Genomic DNA, 18,176 nt, shown 5'->3' on the forward strand with positions numbered 1-18,176 from the left:
AGGGAGTAACAGCAGTAGATTGGTTATGCTAAACACCCCACCTCAGGGGTTCAATCTTGATTTTTTCATAGTAACCCAGTCATTTATATAGACGAGATAGACTCATCTTGAAACTTCACAAAACCATTTAATTTTTTTTAAATCATAACTCTAGATAATTTGTACCTGTATTTGCAGTCTGATTTGGAGTCCCAGGGAATTGTCTAAGAAGCATGAAACTATGCACTTTATAGCTGTCTTGTTTTGCCTTTCCTTACCCAAAACACTAATAATGTAGAGCTAAGCAATGAGTATTAGAGTGTTGATGTTTTGTTTGCATATTCTCCTTAGAACCGTAAAGCTGAAGTGGGCAAGACAGGCACACAAGTAAAGACAAACTATTGCAGGGCTGTTCAGAGGATGTGACACGGGCCATTGTTATTGCTTTTTTTTTTTTTTTTTTTTTGTATTTCAGTTTCCAGGCCTGTGGAAAAGACATTATGTTTGGGACCTGCACCTCCGGCCTCTCAGCTTTGCAATATCCCTTGCTCTACAGACTGCATCGTGTCTTCCTGGTCAGCCTGGGGCCTGTGCATTCATGAAAACTGCCAAGATCCTCAAGGGAGAAAAGGTGAGCACCTGTTTGTGTGCGCTTCATTTGCCTCCAGTGTGCACACGTTTATTCTGGCAGCTAAGTAGCTGATTAAGCCTGCTTAAGACAATATTTGTTTGCAAAATTTAGATAACCTGCTCAAGCCTGACAGCAGTCAGTTATTAGAGAGGCCATTGGAGACATTTCTTTGGAGCGTAGAATCTGACTTTGATTTGACCTTTCAATGGAGCTTATAGCTGGTGAAAAATGACTATTACTCAAAATGATATAATGCACTGCTTAATATATATGTATATTATACACAGATATCTAGCGGTTATGCTGAAGAAATTAGATATCGTTTCTGTAATCATATCAGGAAGCAACTGTTGTCCGTATCTGTGCACTAATTTTCATATTGTACATGCTAACTTTGATGTTCTACTTAATTCAGATTTTTATGGGGGGGCCTTCATATTTGTGGTTTACATTTTGATCCTGTCCTCAGAATTAAAGCTTTCATACTTTAAACATTTAATTTTGTAGACCTCTATAATCTTGTGCTGTTCAGTTTGCCATTAAAATGCATATCTGTCTTTAAAAATTCACTTTTGGTGTCATCTTGACCTCTCTTTTTTCATTGACCCTTCAAGTTGTATTGATACTATGTTCCCTTAAATCACAACGCTAAAAAGGAATACTTCCTTGACTAAGAGAAAACAATCCAAGCACATTCCAGAAGTTGTGTTTGCTAAGCTCTATCCCTAATTAGTGCATACAAAGAAAGAATACATGGCCAACTGCTTGATGCTACAAAGTTGGTGTTCAGCTTCATTCTGTACCCATGTGAAAATCCACATTTGAATAATCCGTACAGTGCTCATGTGCACACATGTGCAAGCTCAAATCCACATTCCCTGGCCTCTTCTCTTTATTCTGACTTTTGTTCTAAGTGTTTAATCTAGGGAGAGAAGAAGCTAACTCTTAACTTTTTCATCCAACAATAGAAATTGAATCTCAATGGAAACTGGGGCGGGGCACTTATGAGTCACTCTGTTTATGATTTGTGGTCAAAATGTCCCCTAGCACTCTTCAGCTAATGGATACAAATAATTTTCCATTAATCGTAATACTGGCAATTTGTGGCCTTGTGATCTACACATGTATTGTTGAGCATTGTAAATTATTCTAGCTGTGTATGTACTCCTCAGATGACTTAGGTGTTATTAATACAGGCACTCTCGTGTTCAACCCTATGCCACTCATTTTAAAGGTCTTTGTCTAGAAAATGATGTGAGGTTGCACTGAAACCCCCAGTCTCTGTAACCATGGCTCTCTGTCCTTACTAGAGCAACTTTGTTGTAACTGAGCGTTGGCTTCATTTGCTTTCAAAGCTATAGTGCCTGCACCCAGCCAAGTGGACTTTATGTCAATTGGGACACTTAATGTTATAGGTGACAGAAATCCAATTCAAACTGACTTAAGCCAAAAGAAGGAAATTTATTAGCTTATATAGCTAAAAATACAAGGGAAGGGAAGGTTGCAACCAAAAGTATCATGGGGTCAGCAGGTTTCCATTGCTCTCATTCTTTCTCTTTACATTTTTGTGTCTTTTTCTGCAGTTTTTTTTTTTTTTATTTTCTCTTCCTATTTACAATTTTCTATTTCTCCATCACTTGATTCAACTTTTTCTCTGTTTTTAAGGTTCAGGTTAAGGCAGGCAATCTCTATGGGATAGAGACCAACAGTCATTTTCTATTAAACATTCATTGACAATCTTTTTTTTTTTCTGTAAAATTCATTTTAGTTAACATATGCCTTCTAGTGATTATTCATTTTCTTGGCTAATAGATGGCAATGTGGCAACAAATTTCTGTAACTATCTGAAACATAGATTTGGAACATCTATTTCTTATCTTAGAATTTATTAATTAAAATTCTAGTATCATATATTGTTCTAAATCACTTCAGTGATATAATTGTTTTTTGGGGGGAGAGACAAAATTATCGTTTAAAGATTAGTTAATCAAATTGACTTAAAACGCATTATTAGGAACCCCTGTATCATGCAAATTACATAGACTCAAATAGCATAAAAATCTCATTTATGATTTCAATTGGACAGATTGTGAAAATCTCTCAACTTTATCTAAATTATCAGAGCTAAGTTAATACCAACATGGACTACAAATCACAAATTGGAGGATTAGAGTAAAATCTATTTCCTTGATTCTCTGATGCTCCCTTTTCATGTCTTTGGTTTCTATATCTAGTTGTGTCATAAAAGCAAGAAGTATATTTTACATGAAAGTATTTTATTTTCAAAACATTACAACAAAACCAATGTAGTGTCTTATAAAGGATTACGTCTGATTTGTATGAGTTATTTGTATGAGTTTTAAAGAGATATGTTTGATATACAGTATTGTATAATTTAGGGTATATGTAATACAATGGTTTAATATACATATTTATTGCAAAATGGTTACCATAATAGCATTAGGGAACACATCCATCACCTCACACAATTACCTTTTTTTTTTGGTGGTGACATCTTTTAAATTTTAGTGTTTCACAGCATTCCCATGCAGCATTATTAATAATAGTCAAGACAGAAGCAACATAATTGTCTATCCAGACAATATTAAACACACACACACTGGAATATTACTCAACCACAAAAGTGATGAAATCCTGCTATTTGTGACAGCACAGGTGAACTTGAAGGCATTGTAAAACTAAAATAAGTCAGAGAAAGATACAATGTGATGATCTCACTTATAGATAGAATTCAAAACTCAAACTCATAGTAGTAACAGACAATAGAATAGTGGTTGTCAGGGGTTGAATGGTGAGGGACATGGCCGGTGTTGATCATAGCAGATAAGTTTCCAGTGATCGATGAGGCTTAATATATAACATGGTGGTGATTGCTAATAAGACTGTGTTGTATGCTTGAAAGTTGGTAAAAGAGTAGATCTTAAAAATTGCCATCATATACAAAAAGGTAATTTTCAATTTAGAAAGTAAAGTGGATCAAAATGATTACTTAACTAGTTCTAGGAGGCCATGGACTTGAATCCTGTTGATTATTTGGTATCACATGCTCTTCCCTAATCCAATCATCCTGATGAAAGGTGTGAGTTGAAGTGATCAGGCCCTAGGCATATGATTCCCAGGGAAAGGGCAGCTCCGTTCAAGTCTTACAAACTGAGTAGGGAAAGGAAATGTGAACTGTTGATACTACAAGGAAGTAAAACTATGGTGGGGTCAGATTTCAATAGATGTTTATTAAATGCATTGTCCCCTGGCTGTGGCCCATAGTCTCCACAGCAATTCAGAAAATGTCTTCTTACTTTTCTGTTGCAGGTTTGTTTGTTGAATCCAAATTTTCACAGGACCCCTTATGAAAAACTGCTCTTTTTAAAAAAAGATTTATTTATTTATGCATACAAGAACTGGGGTACAGGCCAGAGGTGTGAGGGGTGAGAGGATTCACCAGAGACAGAGTGGGGAACTGAACAGGCAAACTGACTGAAATACACTGTTGAGGGGAGCAGTGGGTGAGTCAGGAGAGGTCTGCTGCACCATGTGGGTAGCTCCCTGGCTGGGTATCAAACTCATGCTGCTGTGGCTGCGGACAGCTTCAGAGGTTGCGTTTTACTCCCTTGCACCATCAGGGAGGCCCTAAAAACTGCTCTTTTAACTTTTATATCAGTCTTTCTTTTCCATCTAACTCTGAATTGGCCCATAGAACACAGCTAGGGAACTCAAAACCTTCTGACCTTTCCACTTACCCAGATCCTTTTTTTATGCCAAACTCTTTTCCTCATTGACTCCTATTGTAAGTCAGCTCCTGCAATTAAACCCTGGATGGCTTGGTTAGATGGCTCCTGTTCTGGGTAAAATTATGCCCTTCAAAAAGATAAGTTCAATCCTAAACACAGTACATGTGGATATAACTTTATCTTGGAATAGGACATTGCAGATGTAATCCTTTAGATAAAGTCACAATGGATTAGTTAGGCCCTATGCCAATGACTGGAGCCTTTATACAAAGACAGAAATTTGGACACAGACATTCACACAGAGGAGCATGCCATGGGAAGTTATAGAGACAGGATGACTTGAGGAGAAGGACCCGGGGAGGCAGAGGCTGAGTTTGGAATAATGTAGGCATGAAGGCATGGAATGTGGAATGTATCTTAGCACCAGTGCACTGTCATGGAGCGAGGCATATGTAAATTGCAGTTGTGTGAGAAAGGGAGAGTATTTCAAGAGCATCTTGGGGGCATCAGACAACTGAAATGAGTATTTATTGGTCTGACAAATTCTTTATATAGAGGCTCAACCTTTGGGACTGAAACAAAAGATGGAGATGTTAAAACTTTCCACTCGATGCCCTGCAGATTTAGGTGCATGTTGAGATTGTTGAGTAGTCTCTGTTTTATAGGGCCCATATCGAGGCTGAATGGCTCATCTCTAGTGTTAAGTAGTGTTTTGATAGGAGCGTGTAAACTGTGGAGATTGTTAGTCAGGGCTGGAAATTTCATATTTTGTAGCAGGCTTTGGGGCCTTCTAATGGGCCAATACCATATGGATGGACTTTTACCCACAAGGGGACGGGTAACTTTGGGTGCTTCATTTAGAAACTAGACTCTTTGCCTTTCCTGTATTGTTTCCTAGTTTTATTAAAGTTCCTTCCCATTAAAAAATAAATAAATAAATAAAGCAGAGAAAATTTTGATTCGTAAGGTCTTGCTAAATCCTTCTAGGACCACCTGCATGTACTCCCTCCTGGGAAGAAGTTTATGGAGTTTTCCCTCTAGGAAAATGATTCTGTGCCTGCAAGGAGTCCAAGCATATTCTGATGCCAGTAAGCAATCTTGTTTCTTCAAGCTCGTGAGTCAGAGATCTGACATTCCCTCAATCCCAGTCTGACCCATCGTCCTATCTTGGTTCTGCCAGTCACTGACTGGTACAAACTCACTGTCATTTAGAGTCCCCGGAGACTGGTACATGCAGCCTGATTTGCTAAACATGCAGAACTTTGAGGTGTAAATGGCAGTGTTGAGCTTCACATTTGGATTCCTACTCTAAAGAAATGCAGTAAATCTACTAGCAGAAATGTAAGATATGCATACTTTCCTAGATAGTTTATATTCTTTTCTTCGTATGAAAGATGAAGATTAGAGAAAAAAACACATAGCGATGAGAAAATAGAAGTGGAAAGTTGGAAGCAATTTCTCCTTTCTCCTCACTCGTCTTTTTCCCAGTCACTGTGTTACTGCGTTGATTCTCTTTTTTCTCATGGTTAAAGAAAAGCAGAAAGGGATGAGAAAGCAGGACATGTTTTATTATACGATAGAAGGAATTAGGTATTATACAAATTGTTTTATACAAATTATTAATATAATATACAAATTACTGGCTACTATTCTCAGGCAGACACCCTCCCATCAGGAATCAGCTACTGTTTGTGGCTGTCAGCCATTCAGGACACATTAGAAAATCCGCTGTCACACCTCGCGTCAGGTCTGTGACAGGCCGACAAGGGGAACAGTACTCGCAGGTTGGTACTTGTCAAGTGAAGCCACGATGCCTTTCAGAAGAATTTAAATTGGATTAGTCTTTATCATTCATTGTTCCATCTCGGATTACACTCCCAGCAAGTTATAATTACAGATATATGAAAGAGAAATAACCTGAAAAAATTGCTGATGGATGAACTCTACACCTAGGAATAATGCATCTTTTAAAATTCTTTTTGATGCATAGACACGCATTGATATGATATCGTTCTCCCTCTTAGACGTAGTTGAGAAAGGCAACCTTGCCCACTGAAGTTAGTTGTTCTAGTCACTTGATGGGGCTTTCTGGTATGATGTTGCAATAGATAATAGCTTATGTGGTAGGATTTCGGGCTTCTTCCCTCACCCAATGCAGTATAACTCTCTCATCTTAGCATCTAAAGTCCTAAATATCCCCATACAAAAAAGACATTTTGAAACTGAAAAACCATGATTGGTTTTTACAAAGACAGTCTTTACAGCTCTGAAACAAATCAATTGAGATAACACACTAAAGTAGGAAAATACTGACGTTTTAGATCTTATATAATAATAACGGGGAACATTTCCATTTTCCATCCTGGCCTTCTAGACAGATCCACCTTTAATGAAAAGTTTATAAAATAATTTTTCTCTGTCACAGATAATATATATGCTAAGAGAGCCTTCTTTTCTTCTTCTTGTTTTCTGTGTGGGAGCTGGTAAGAGATCTATGCCTACTTCTCCCTGTAAGCACTGAGTTCTCATGATCACCATCCCCCCTCTATGCTGCTTATTTTCTGAATTCACAAAAGTATGTAAAGTAATAATGGGCCTACAAAATGTAGGAATGTTGGTTGATTCTGAAAGAATTAGAACCTGTGCTTCAATCTGTGCAGGTTCTTTGATTCAAAGTTGCTGCCAACATCCAGGGCTCCCGAGTTGAAGTCCAAATGGAATACTTTATTTTTTTTCCAAAAATCTATTTGTTTATGCATACAAGAGCTGGGGTATGGGCCAGAGGTGCAGGGGGTGAGAGGATTCACCAGAGACAGAGTGGGGAGCAGAACAGGCAGATCTACTGAAATACACTGCTGAGGGGAGCAGTGGGAGAGACAGGAAAGGCCTGCCGCACCATGTGGGTCAGCTTTCTGGCTGGGGATCCAACTCGTGGTGCTGCAGTGTCTATAGATAGCTTCATAGTGCTGAGACTTAACCCTTTGTGCCACCAGAGAGGCCCCAAATGGAATACTTAAATGAAATATGCCTCTGTCCTCTTTGTTTCTCCTGTTGGATATCGCTCAAGCCTGTCCCAGTGGCGTTGCCCATGGACAGCTCTGCAGAAGCTCTTGTGCACACATGTAGGCCACTAGCACATGAAGAAATGCATCTTTGGTTTCCCCTCCTAACCACTTTCAATTTTGCTATGACTTCAATTAAAAACATTGACTTCCTTCTGCCATTTGGTGCAAATGCTTCCTATTTCTCTCCCTAACCCACTCTTTTCTAATTATCTCTAGTTGTATATACACTAAGCCAGTAGAATATATATTAAATCATTGGGTTCATAGAAAAAATATGCAAATATTAAGTTCAGTGAAGGTGTACTGAATCTGTGATGAACAAGTGATTACTATAACTCTTTCTTGTCCTTAGTGCCTAAATTTTACTAGCCCAACTTTACCTCTTTAATTTAATAAATGATCCAAGCTACCTGTCATTTTTCAAGATGAAGTTGGATGAAAACACAGTAACACACAAGAGTTGATTTGAGGCCTTTCTTGTGAGGAGGTAAGGAAGGTCTCACAAAGACCTCAGTTGGATTTCATGTGCATCCACATACTCAATAATGTGCCTTTGGAGAAGTAAAAAGTATCCTTTTGCCTTAATTTCCACATATGTAAAATAGAAATAATAACTTGTGAAGTAGTTTTGAGTATTTATTAATTTGGAGTAATAAAATTAAAGTGGCTATCACAGTCCAGTTATAAGGTAGATGCTTAATTAATGTGCATGCCTGTTTTCCTTGTTGGAGTATATGCTCTGTGAAGATTTATTTTTCTGTTCCTCCTGTAACTTCCCACAGCACATTACAGTGATCTACACATGGTAGTTAATGTTCACTGAATCATGTTATCCAATGAATATGGAAGTCAGTAAATGCCCCAGCCACTGTAGACTTGGCAGTTATGCGTCACTCAGAACACAAGCCTCTGGGGGAGCCTGACGTCTCTTGCAGGCATCACCACCAAATTGTGGTTCAAGTTTAAATGCTAACAAGAGAATCCAAGGTTTTTGTTTTATGCTGAGCTTGTGCTGTGATTTGATCCTAGTTAGAGTGAGGACAAGGGCAGCATAAATGAAAGACTGAAAGAATTTATTGACTGAGGAGATGTAATCTATAGATTTATGGTGAGATGGATGCAACTTGATTTATGGAGGAAAACTGCATATGCTTCTCAAAGGCATTAAACTCTAAGTAATAGAACACCCAGAATCCCTAGCAAAGATTGCTAAGTTTCTGAGGTGGTTATCAAACACTGTAAATCATGGAAACCCATGCTATGTCTTGCTCAAAGATATAAACTGAACAGCAACAGATATAAAACAATAAATAAATAGCATATAGATATACACTTCAGAATGGAGGTCATCCAGGCTATGCGGCGAGGAGAGGTCAGAGGTCATTGTAGTGTAGAATGCTGTATATTTCTTGTGTCTCTTCTTTAGATGGTCCAGGGAGTGAGCTGAGTCCCTCTATAGGTTTATTTTGACTAATTAATGATATAGGCTTAGAAGTAGAAAATGGGCAAGATGCTATTTTTTTCTTTTATTCCTCTGCAGCCCTCCCTTAATATTGTCAGTGCTATGTGGATGTGGTCTCAGAATGGCTATGTAATGCCTTCCCACAGTTGAGAAATCCTTAAAGTAAAAGTGTAGGGGTCTCTTTAATGAGAAGTCATGGGTTACCCCTAGAACCAAAAGCCCAAATAAAGCACTTTTAAAGGGTTATCTAAAATACTTGCCCATTTTGCAGTATTCTAAGGAAGCTCAGCTCCCTCTTGTGGCCTAAAACCATGTGTGGATTTATTCTAACCTCCTTGGCTGTGCTATTTAAGAGGAGTTAGTTTTTTGTCAACTACACCTTGAGCTTTGTAACCTTTTCATTTCATGGCTTTTGGCAGGAAAATAGACATGGTCCTAGCAGAATTGTGAGAAAAATATATCTGCTTTTTTTTTTTAACCTCTCATGCTCCCTAACTTGTACTTCTCCCCTCTCTTGTGCGGAGGATGATGGGTATCTAATGCTGTCATTCTGGTAATTCATTGTTCTCATGCCCTCAATCTTCCTGTCATTTTATTATAACTTACCCTAAGAAATAAGTGAATAATAATAAGGAATAATAATTCCTAAAAATGTTACTATACCATATGATTGGTTTCATTTGTTTAATAATTAAAGGAATTAAATTGATTGATTGAATATGGAGTATTAAAGAATAAAATATGAGATAAAATATGAGATCTATGGAACTAGACATTGTCTTTAGAACTGATATATCATGAAGGCCAGAGATTGAAAGGTTTTCATCTAATTCTAATGAAGGGTTTTGTCTAATTCTCAGTCATTTTTAAAGTTCACTTTATTTCATGAAACTGTAAATTAGTAATAATTTATATTATTTAAAAATGGAAAGTTTCAGGTTAAAAATTGTATTTATGGCTCTTTGACAGAATTAGAAGTTTTGACAAATAGGCTCAACATTTGCTAGATCATTGGAAGCTGAATAAATACCAACCACTTAACAGCGAGATCACATCCTCCATTTTACCACAGACCCCATCACTCCCTACAATCTTGTCATGGCCATTTCCCTCTGTTTATACCTACTTGGCTTCTGAGAGACTAAGTTTGTGGCTTGATAGTGAATCAGGGTTTTTGGTGAGCAGGCCTGGAGTTTGAGGACCCTAGGCCGGGCTCTTGCTTCTTGTCTTTGGCGAAGAAAGAATTCAATGTTGAGACCAAAGATACAGAAAAACAAGAGATTTGTTGATTGGTGAGAGGAAGTGAAGGAAAGCTGTACAAGTGGAGAGGGGTCCCAAATGGGTATCCAATTGAGGTGGCAAGAAGCAGGTGCTTATATGGGTAAAGTGGGCAAGGAGTGGAGGTTTGACTGTCGGATGTCTCCACATTGTGTCTCTTGCTGATTGGCTGGGCCCGAGGGGGTCACCTAGGTTACATAGGTCCACTGAAATGGTGGAGATCTTCTTGGCTACTGAGTTTGCATGGTTCTCCTAAGCTACCCAGGCACACAGAGTTTGCCCACATTTCCCGGCCTATCTTTTCGAAACTAGCCTTGGTCCTTTGCTTTAGCATTGTGTTGTTATGTTGGTGTTCTGAACACTCCAATTAGACTGATAAATGGACCTAGGGCACGTGGGCTTGAGAGCATTGGTGGTGGTGGAACCCTCCTGGGTGTCTTTCTCGATTAGGCTGCTTCATGGATGTGGGGCTTGAGATACCCTGTTCCTAACTGATTTCCTGTACCCACTCCCTGGCTTCCTCCTTCGTTAGGCTTGTAGCATAGAATCCATTTGTGTCAATATTGTGGTGGGACTTTTTTTACTGGTTTGATGATATAATTGAACACATACAATGAATATTCCTTGAATATGTCTGACCTCTCCAAATCCTAGTTTATAAACCCTTGAGGGACATTCCCTGCTCTTGATCCTTTCTATTTTTTTCCTTTCCTCTTCTTAACCCTCCATTTTCATTACATAAAGCATATCAAAATGATTCTTGCTTTAGAACTATAGGTATTTAAACAAAAGTTTCAACTCTTTCGTAGTGGCTGCTGTTTTTCCTTTGCTAGATACGGATGGAATCCTGTGAAGCTTTTTCCTTTCTCTTCATAGGATTTAGAATGAGACAGCGACACGTCCTCATGGAATCCACAGGGCCTGATGGGCATTGCCCTCATTTGGTGGAATCTGTTCCTTGTGAAGATCCCATGTGTTACCGATGGCTGGCATCTGAGGGGATCTGTATTCCTGATCATGGAAAATGTGGCCTGGGACATCGCATCCTGAAGGCTGTCTGCCAGAATCACCAAGGTATGATTCAATGAATCCCAAGGATTATTAAGTACTATCAGTCAAATGACATACCACCCCATTCTATCAGGTCATTTTTCTGAGGGAGAGAAACACAAATAACTGTGTCCTTGAATATTTATGTTTAAGTCAAGTGCTGAAATAGCAGTTAGAAAGCACTTAAGTGACACATTGCTGCAAAGTAAGCTGCCTTGACTTAATATGGGGTTACTTCCTCTATGACAAAAGAACACTGATTGTGCCTAAGTGTAGTACAGTGAACCTAAAGATGGCTCTGGCAGTTTAAATATATCAAGACAAGTAGAATATGGTAATTGCTTGGAGAGCCATACTTATCAATACAAAACAAGTTATATTTGAATTTCTGGAGGTCAATATAACATACTTTTATGAATGATTGCAAATATCACCTTGTAAGGATTCCAGGGCTACACCCTTTCAGATAAAAAGAAAAAAATACTAAGCAGTATCTTTTCATTTATATAACATTAGATTAGAATTGGTTCTAGACATAATATTAACATTTCTAAAGAACCATTTTTTAAATATAAATTGTCAAGATTTACAGACTATTAACAATGGTGTCTTTCCTTCCTCACGAAGCTTCTAGTAGAATGGTTATTTGAATTGAAGGATGATTTAGAAAATACATAAGTCACATGGAAATGAGAAATGTGACATTTGAAACCTTTATCCTACAGTTTAAAAAAATCAGTCTCTTGGAAAATAGCAACTTTGTTGTTAATCAGCTTTGCCATGAGAGGCCCTGCTTATAATATTTTTGGTGTGTGGAATGAAATGTTTTGACTAATGGAGTGAAGTAATCCATAGAACAGAAGCAATTATCAAGTGGGTTTAGAAGCATTATTAGCATCCACACAGGGGTGACATGTTCAGCAAAGTCTTTCCTTGTTTCCTTCTGCTTTTCTCCACCACGTTCCCCCTTCCTCTTCCCTGCCTTTTTTCTCTTTCCTCCATTACTTCTTTCCTCCTTCCTTTTCTCCTTCTATCCTTCCTTCCTGTATTTTAATTGCTGTTATAATTATCAATACACATTTATCAACTGATAAATTGATTACCTCAAAATACCAGGAGGTTGCTGAATGAAATAGAGGGCAACACACATTGTATTGGCTATAGTCCTCTTTTCACTCAATAGTTAAATAATAATGACTTCTGATATCACAATTTTTTTTTAATTTTGACAATACATGTGAAGTTTATTAATAGAGGCAAACAAGATCACTTTTGTATTTTCCTTTGAATCCATGAACCTAGATTTAATATCTGGGCTCTAGATTTAGACAGGTTGGAATGTTACGTATGCTACTTACTTAGCTCAGAAAAGTTATAGAACTTATGGAGATGTCCTTTCCTTCAGCTATAAAGTGGGGGTAATAAAACCTATTTTTCACTCTTAGATTGTGAAATTATGAGATCGTAAATTATCTAAATAAATGTTATTAGTGGCATATAACTACTTAAAATATATATTAGCTTATTTTGCTTGCAATGCATATTTATTCCTCTATCCTATTTTGGGATAATTGTACAAAGATCATCCTTGTAAAATGAAAATAATGAGGATTAGAAAAACAATACTATTTCTCCCAGCATCTAGCAGTAGAAACAAGAGTGCCATTTTTTGGTTAAGACACAGTGACAAATGATTGTCATACTTTGTCATCTCATAGCAGGCATTAGGGGCTTGCCATGACATATTATGTCATATGTCTGGGTATTTCTTTCACAATTTGTGCTGTACCTTCCACAGTATTGTAGCAGTATCAGCCTTATCACTTTACAACGGTTCTAAAGTTTTATTGCTTATTTCTGTGAAATGACTAATTTTCAGCATTGACCTACACTCTCAATTTCTTAGAGAGGTAGACATGTTCTTATCAGTTCCATGAAGTCTTTGTGGTTTCTAAATACCTGGATGACTCCTTCATCATTTGTGGGGCAGCAGACACAATCCGGTAGGAAAATCTTATGGCTTCCTGGTAGCTGAAACAGTCTTTTGTCCAGTGAGAAATTAGAAATATGGTCTGGTTGCATTTTTCACAGTTTTGCTTCTGTGAGATTCAGGATGATTCATGATAGAAGTTTGGTGGAGAAATGCTCCCGTCTGCCTCTCCACAGATTACCATAGTCTTCCCACAGCTACAGGAATTGACAGAACTGTTGACAGTCATTTACATGGTTGGACAGAAAAAGGGTTGAGTTATATTTAATAAACTTCCTGTGATTTTTCTTTCTTGTAATATTTGTAAGTTTTCAAAACTCTGAATTCAATAAGTAATTGTTTCATAGCCCTAATTTCAGATTTTCTTCAGAGGTAAATGAATGAGAGCAAAGGACATGTGTTCTTTTTGATTAAAAAAGCAACTCATATTAAATCTAGTTGGACTTGCAACCTGTTATAATTTGCAAGGGTAACTTGCTTTGTTCCTTATTTTGAGGCTTGCCGATACCAGTGTGCTTCAGTTTTCAACAAAAAGGAACATCCAACATCCCTGTGAATTATCTACATCCTATACAGAATGTGGAGCTAAGAGATTTCCGTATAGCTGTGATCAGGAGTCTGTAGGGGCTCTTGACATTATCTTCTTGGATATTACTCATGACACTAGGAAGACATACTTCTCTTCTCCAAAGTTTCACCAGACCTTTACCTCAGAAAATGAAAAATTCACAATCTGTCACATTGAGGCCAAAAAATAATTGGAAATAGCAGTAGAAACAAGAGTGAGATGCAGTTTGATATACATAAATCAAAGTAGGCATTTCCACAACTACTTTTGTCTGTATGCTTTTACACATTTCTACTTTGATAAATATATAATACTCTCCAATAAATATCACTAAAGTTACTTTCTTTTTTCTTAATTTTTACATCATTGTCCTTTTTTTTTTTTTTAAATAGAGGCATGTTTTATTTATTTATTTATTTATTTGTTTATTTGTTTATACATGCACTGGGTACAGTCAGAAGCGCGGGAGGGTGAGAGAATTCATCAGAGGCAGAGCGGGGAGCAGAGCAGGCAGAAGGACCGAAGTACACTGCTGAGGGGAGCAGCGGGTGGCAGGAGAGGTCTGCGCGCCATGTGGGACCCTCCTCTGGTGGCCGGGGAGCAGCCGGGGATCGAACCTGCGTCGCAGAGGCTGCGGGCAGCTTCGCAACCCAGCGCTCAACTGCTGCGCCACCGGGGAGGCCCCATTGTCCATTTTTAAACAGTATTTGCTTCTCCCCACCCACTCAGGTGTAGTCCCCATAGAATTCCCTTCACCAATGCACCCTTGCACCATCACCTCAGTCCCTTGTGCTCCTCTCTCACTCCCTTTGATCCCTCTCCCTCCTCCTCCCTTCAGCATATCTCTGATTTATAATTGTCTTTTGCTCTGTCGTGTTTTGATTATTTTTTAACACTGTTGTCTTATTTGGTTCCCCTATATTCCTGCTATAAGTGAAACCATCTGACATTTTTCTTTTTCTTTCTGACTATTTCACTGAGCATAATTCCTTCTAGCTCCATCCATGTTGCTGCAAATGGCATGAGTTTATTGTTTATTGATTGCTGAATAACATTCTATTGTGTATAAATACCACATCTTCTTGATCCAGTCATCTATTTTTGGGCATTTGGGTTGTTTCCAGGTTTTACCTATTGTAAATAGCACTGCAATAAACATAGGGGTGCAGATGTTCTTTTGAATCAATGTTTTTGTGTCCTTTGGGTAGATCCCTAGGAGTGGAATTGCTGGGTCAAATGGTAGCTCCATTTTTAGTAGACTGAGGAATCTCCAGGCAGCTTTCCATAGTGTTTGGACCAGTTTGCACTCCCACCAGCAATGTAGGAAAGTTCCTTTTTCACTGCATCCTCGCCAACATTTGTTGTTGCTAGTTTTTTTGATATGTGCCATGCTTATCAGTTTAAGGTGGTATCTCAATGTGGTTTTGATTTGCATTTCTCTATATTATAGGGGATGTTGAACATTTTTTCATATGCCTGTTGGCTGTTTGCATTTCCTCTTTGGAGAAATGTCTTTTAAGTTCTTCTGCCCATTTCTTGACTGGATTGTTTACTTTGTTCTTGTTGAGTTGTTTGAGTTCTTTGTATATCTTTGTGATCAGTCCCTTATCAGTTGTATGGAGTGCAAAAATTTTTTCCCAGTCAGTAGGGTATCTCTTTGTTTTGGTTAATGTCTCTTTTGCTGTACAGAAGCTTTTCAGTTTGATATAATCCCAGGTGTTTATCTTTTCTGTGACTTTCTTTGCTTTGGGTGATGAGTCTTTAGAGATGTTACTGAGGGGGCCTCCGTGATGGCACAAGAAGTTAAGACTCGACCTATGAAGCTATCTGCAGACACCGCAGAATAAGTTAGATTCCTGGCCATGGAGCTACCCACATGCACAGCAGACCTCTCCTGGCTCACCCGCTGCTCCCCTCAGCAGTGTATTTCAGTCAACTGTTCTGTTCCCCACTCTGTCTCTGGTGAATTCTCTCACCCCCCGCACCTCTGGCCTGTGTCCCAGTTCTTATATGCAGAAATAAATACATCTTAAAGAAGATGTTACTGAGATGTATAACTTACATATTTTCTTCTATATATTTTATGGTTTCAGGTTTTATGTCCAGTTCTTTTATACAATTAAGTTACTCTTTCTTACCCAGCCTTTCTTACTCAGTTATTGTAGCAAACAATGTTAGTCAGTGATACCTATTTTCAGGAAGAAAATTGTATAATAAATTACATGACCGAGTAGTCTTATTTGGAATCTGATTTCTTATATTTTGATTGGTGAATAAACGGATTCCTTGCCTCTGCACAGCATCTTATTAGTAGAGCTCAATTAAAGTCTACTGAGCATAGAGTATACATAAGTTTTTCTTATCACATTGACAAGCACATTTCTTACATTTTTGAGGGGCATTTGAGAGTAAATGGAGTGTGATACAAATGCAAGTACAACATATTTCTACTTTAGATTACGAAGTATTTACTGTGTTTTAAACTTTGTTTCTCAAACACTTAACTGGTTCATTGTTGCTAGATTTTACTAGGATTGATAAAGGTTTACAACTATTCACCATCTTCTCAAGAAGGGTGAGAAAATCCTCATAGTACTAGGTCAGTGGACAGCATTCTCAGAGGCTATCAAAGGAGCTATTTATCAACTTTCAGGTCTACATATTGCAAAATGGGTAGATGACACCACTGGGTCCCTGGATAAATACCAAACTTTCTGTTCAGTGGTCAGACTCTGAGTACTCACCAGCTTTTCTCTAGAATGCACCAAAAAAATCTGTCATGGGAAATAGAATGTCTATATATTTCAGCAGATGTCTTTATTCAGAGATAACACTGTGCACATTTATGTACTGTTTGAAAGCAAATACCCCTGCTAGTGAGGAGTGTAATACATCAGGAACAACCAAGTTCACATGTTGGTGGGCACACGGAATTAGAATTCTCTTGTGTTTCTACCACAGTCTCTTGCCCAGTATATTTTTCACAGATACACCAGACCTACCCCATGTAAATCTTTAGGTGATGTACATATTTCACAGATAACTTGAGGAAAGATTTTCATCTTGAAGGTGATTTCACTTTTCATTTTTTCCTTGCATTACTGAACTTGAACAATCCCCAAAATGTGATCTTTATCAACTTGGCTAAAATGACATGTGATTTTAAGCTCTCGCACCATAAGTGCTTCTTTTTTTTGGAGGGCATTATTTGGTGAAGAATGTGCTTGAATATCCATTTAGCTAATTTCGATTAAAAACTTTTTAATGTTTTTACATCTATGATTGGACTTAAAAGTTTTTTTGTTTATATTGCTTGATTGTTTGGTTATCTTTAAGTTTCAAAAAGTGTTCTTTGGCTTACCTTTGAAAATAAGATCAAACTCCATTTAGATAAGAAGTTATTTATCAGAACAATTTATGATCCACCAGAGTGCTAAATAGAACCCTTTTGTTTTTAAGTCATTATTTTTTAAACCCTTTGATCATGCAGTATCTTGTGTTGGCCAGCAAGTGCTGATGGTCTCATGTCTCTTTCTTTTTTTTTTCTTGTAAGACTTTCTAACTACTATTTAAGAACAATATTTTTAGTGTTTTAGGAAGAACTAGGAATAGATTATTCATCAGGTATTTCCTTAACAAATATTAGTTAACATGTATATTCCCGCAGTGAATCTACCTGTTGAAGAGACACTGCAAAACTAGAGCCTGCACAGAGAGTACAGAGCCTCTCAAGTACATTACCAATGCAGTTTTTTTTAAAGTTTTTAGCAATGGCACCTCGTTTGAAATAAGCATATAATTTATATAGATGTGCATTTTGGAAAGGATAACCGTAACTGAGAATTTTTAAAGAAAGTATTTCTCCCTGTAATATAAATTTTTATGTTTCTATTTTGAGTAGAAAACATATCACATGCACATACACACATACACATACACATGCACTCATCCCTACCTTTATATATAAGGTTTGGGGGTTCAAGAAAAATATTGTCAGTTATTCAGACAGATCAACAGAGGGGATTGTAAATATAAGCATGCATATTATATTAACAATGCACAAATCCCCAGAAATGGCATTTTGCAATACTCAGACTTAGCAGCTACTGTTTTTCTGTCTAGTGCCCCCCAGCTATTTACCATATCTGTGCATGTCAGCCCTGAAATTTCTGCTGACCCACCTGCATCTCTTTGCTTAAGGAATTTCCTGGTGATGGGACCCTTCTTTATATGCAGTCAGAAGTGCCAGGGAATTAACCATCTCAAAGAGCAGCCTTTAACCACTGCATGAGAGTTGGTGCATAAATTTCAGTTCGTTGGCCCCTCAGATGAATAATCTTAGGTTATATGTATCCTAGAGTCCCAGTAAGATGAAGCACCACTTACTCCTAGTGGTGACGTATT

The 18,176-nt window shown here is 37.8% G+C and overlaps 1 protein-coding gene across 1 annotated transcript in view; it reads left to right on the forward strand.

Moving 5' to 3' along the window:
- Window positions 1-18,176, forward strand: part of THSD7B (thrombospondin type 1 domain containing 7B) — a gene marked incomplete at its 3' end in the record, with an annotated part of 691,568 nt that overhangs the window by 234,577 nt on the left and 438,815 nt on the right. Inside the window, exons 5-6 of the mRNA XM_084247796.1 lie at window positions 455-610; window positions 11,041-11,238. Of these exons, the coding sequence (XP_084103922.1) occupies window positions 455-610; window positions 11,041-11,238 (354 nt within the window). The remainder of the gene's footprint in view (window positions 1-454; window positions 611-11,040; window positions 11,239-18,176) is intronic.

This window comes from Talpa europaea (genome assembly GCF_964194135.1).
Source record: "Talpa europaea genome assembly, chromosome: 1".
Lineage (NCBI taxonomy): Eukaryota > Metazoa > Chordata > Mammalia > Eulipotyphla > Talpidae > Talpa > Talpa europaea.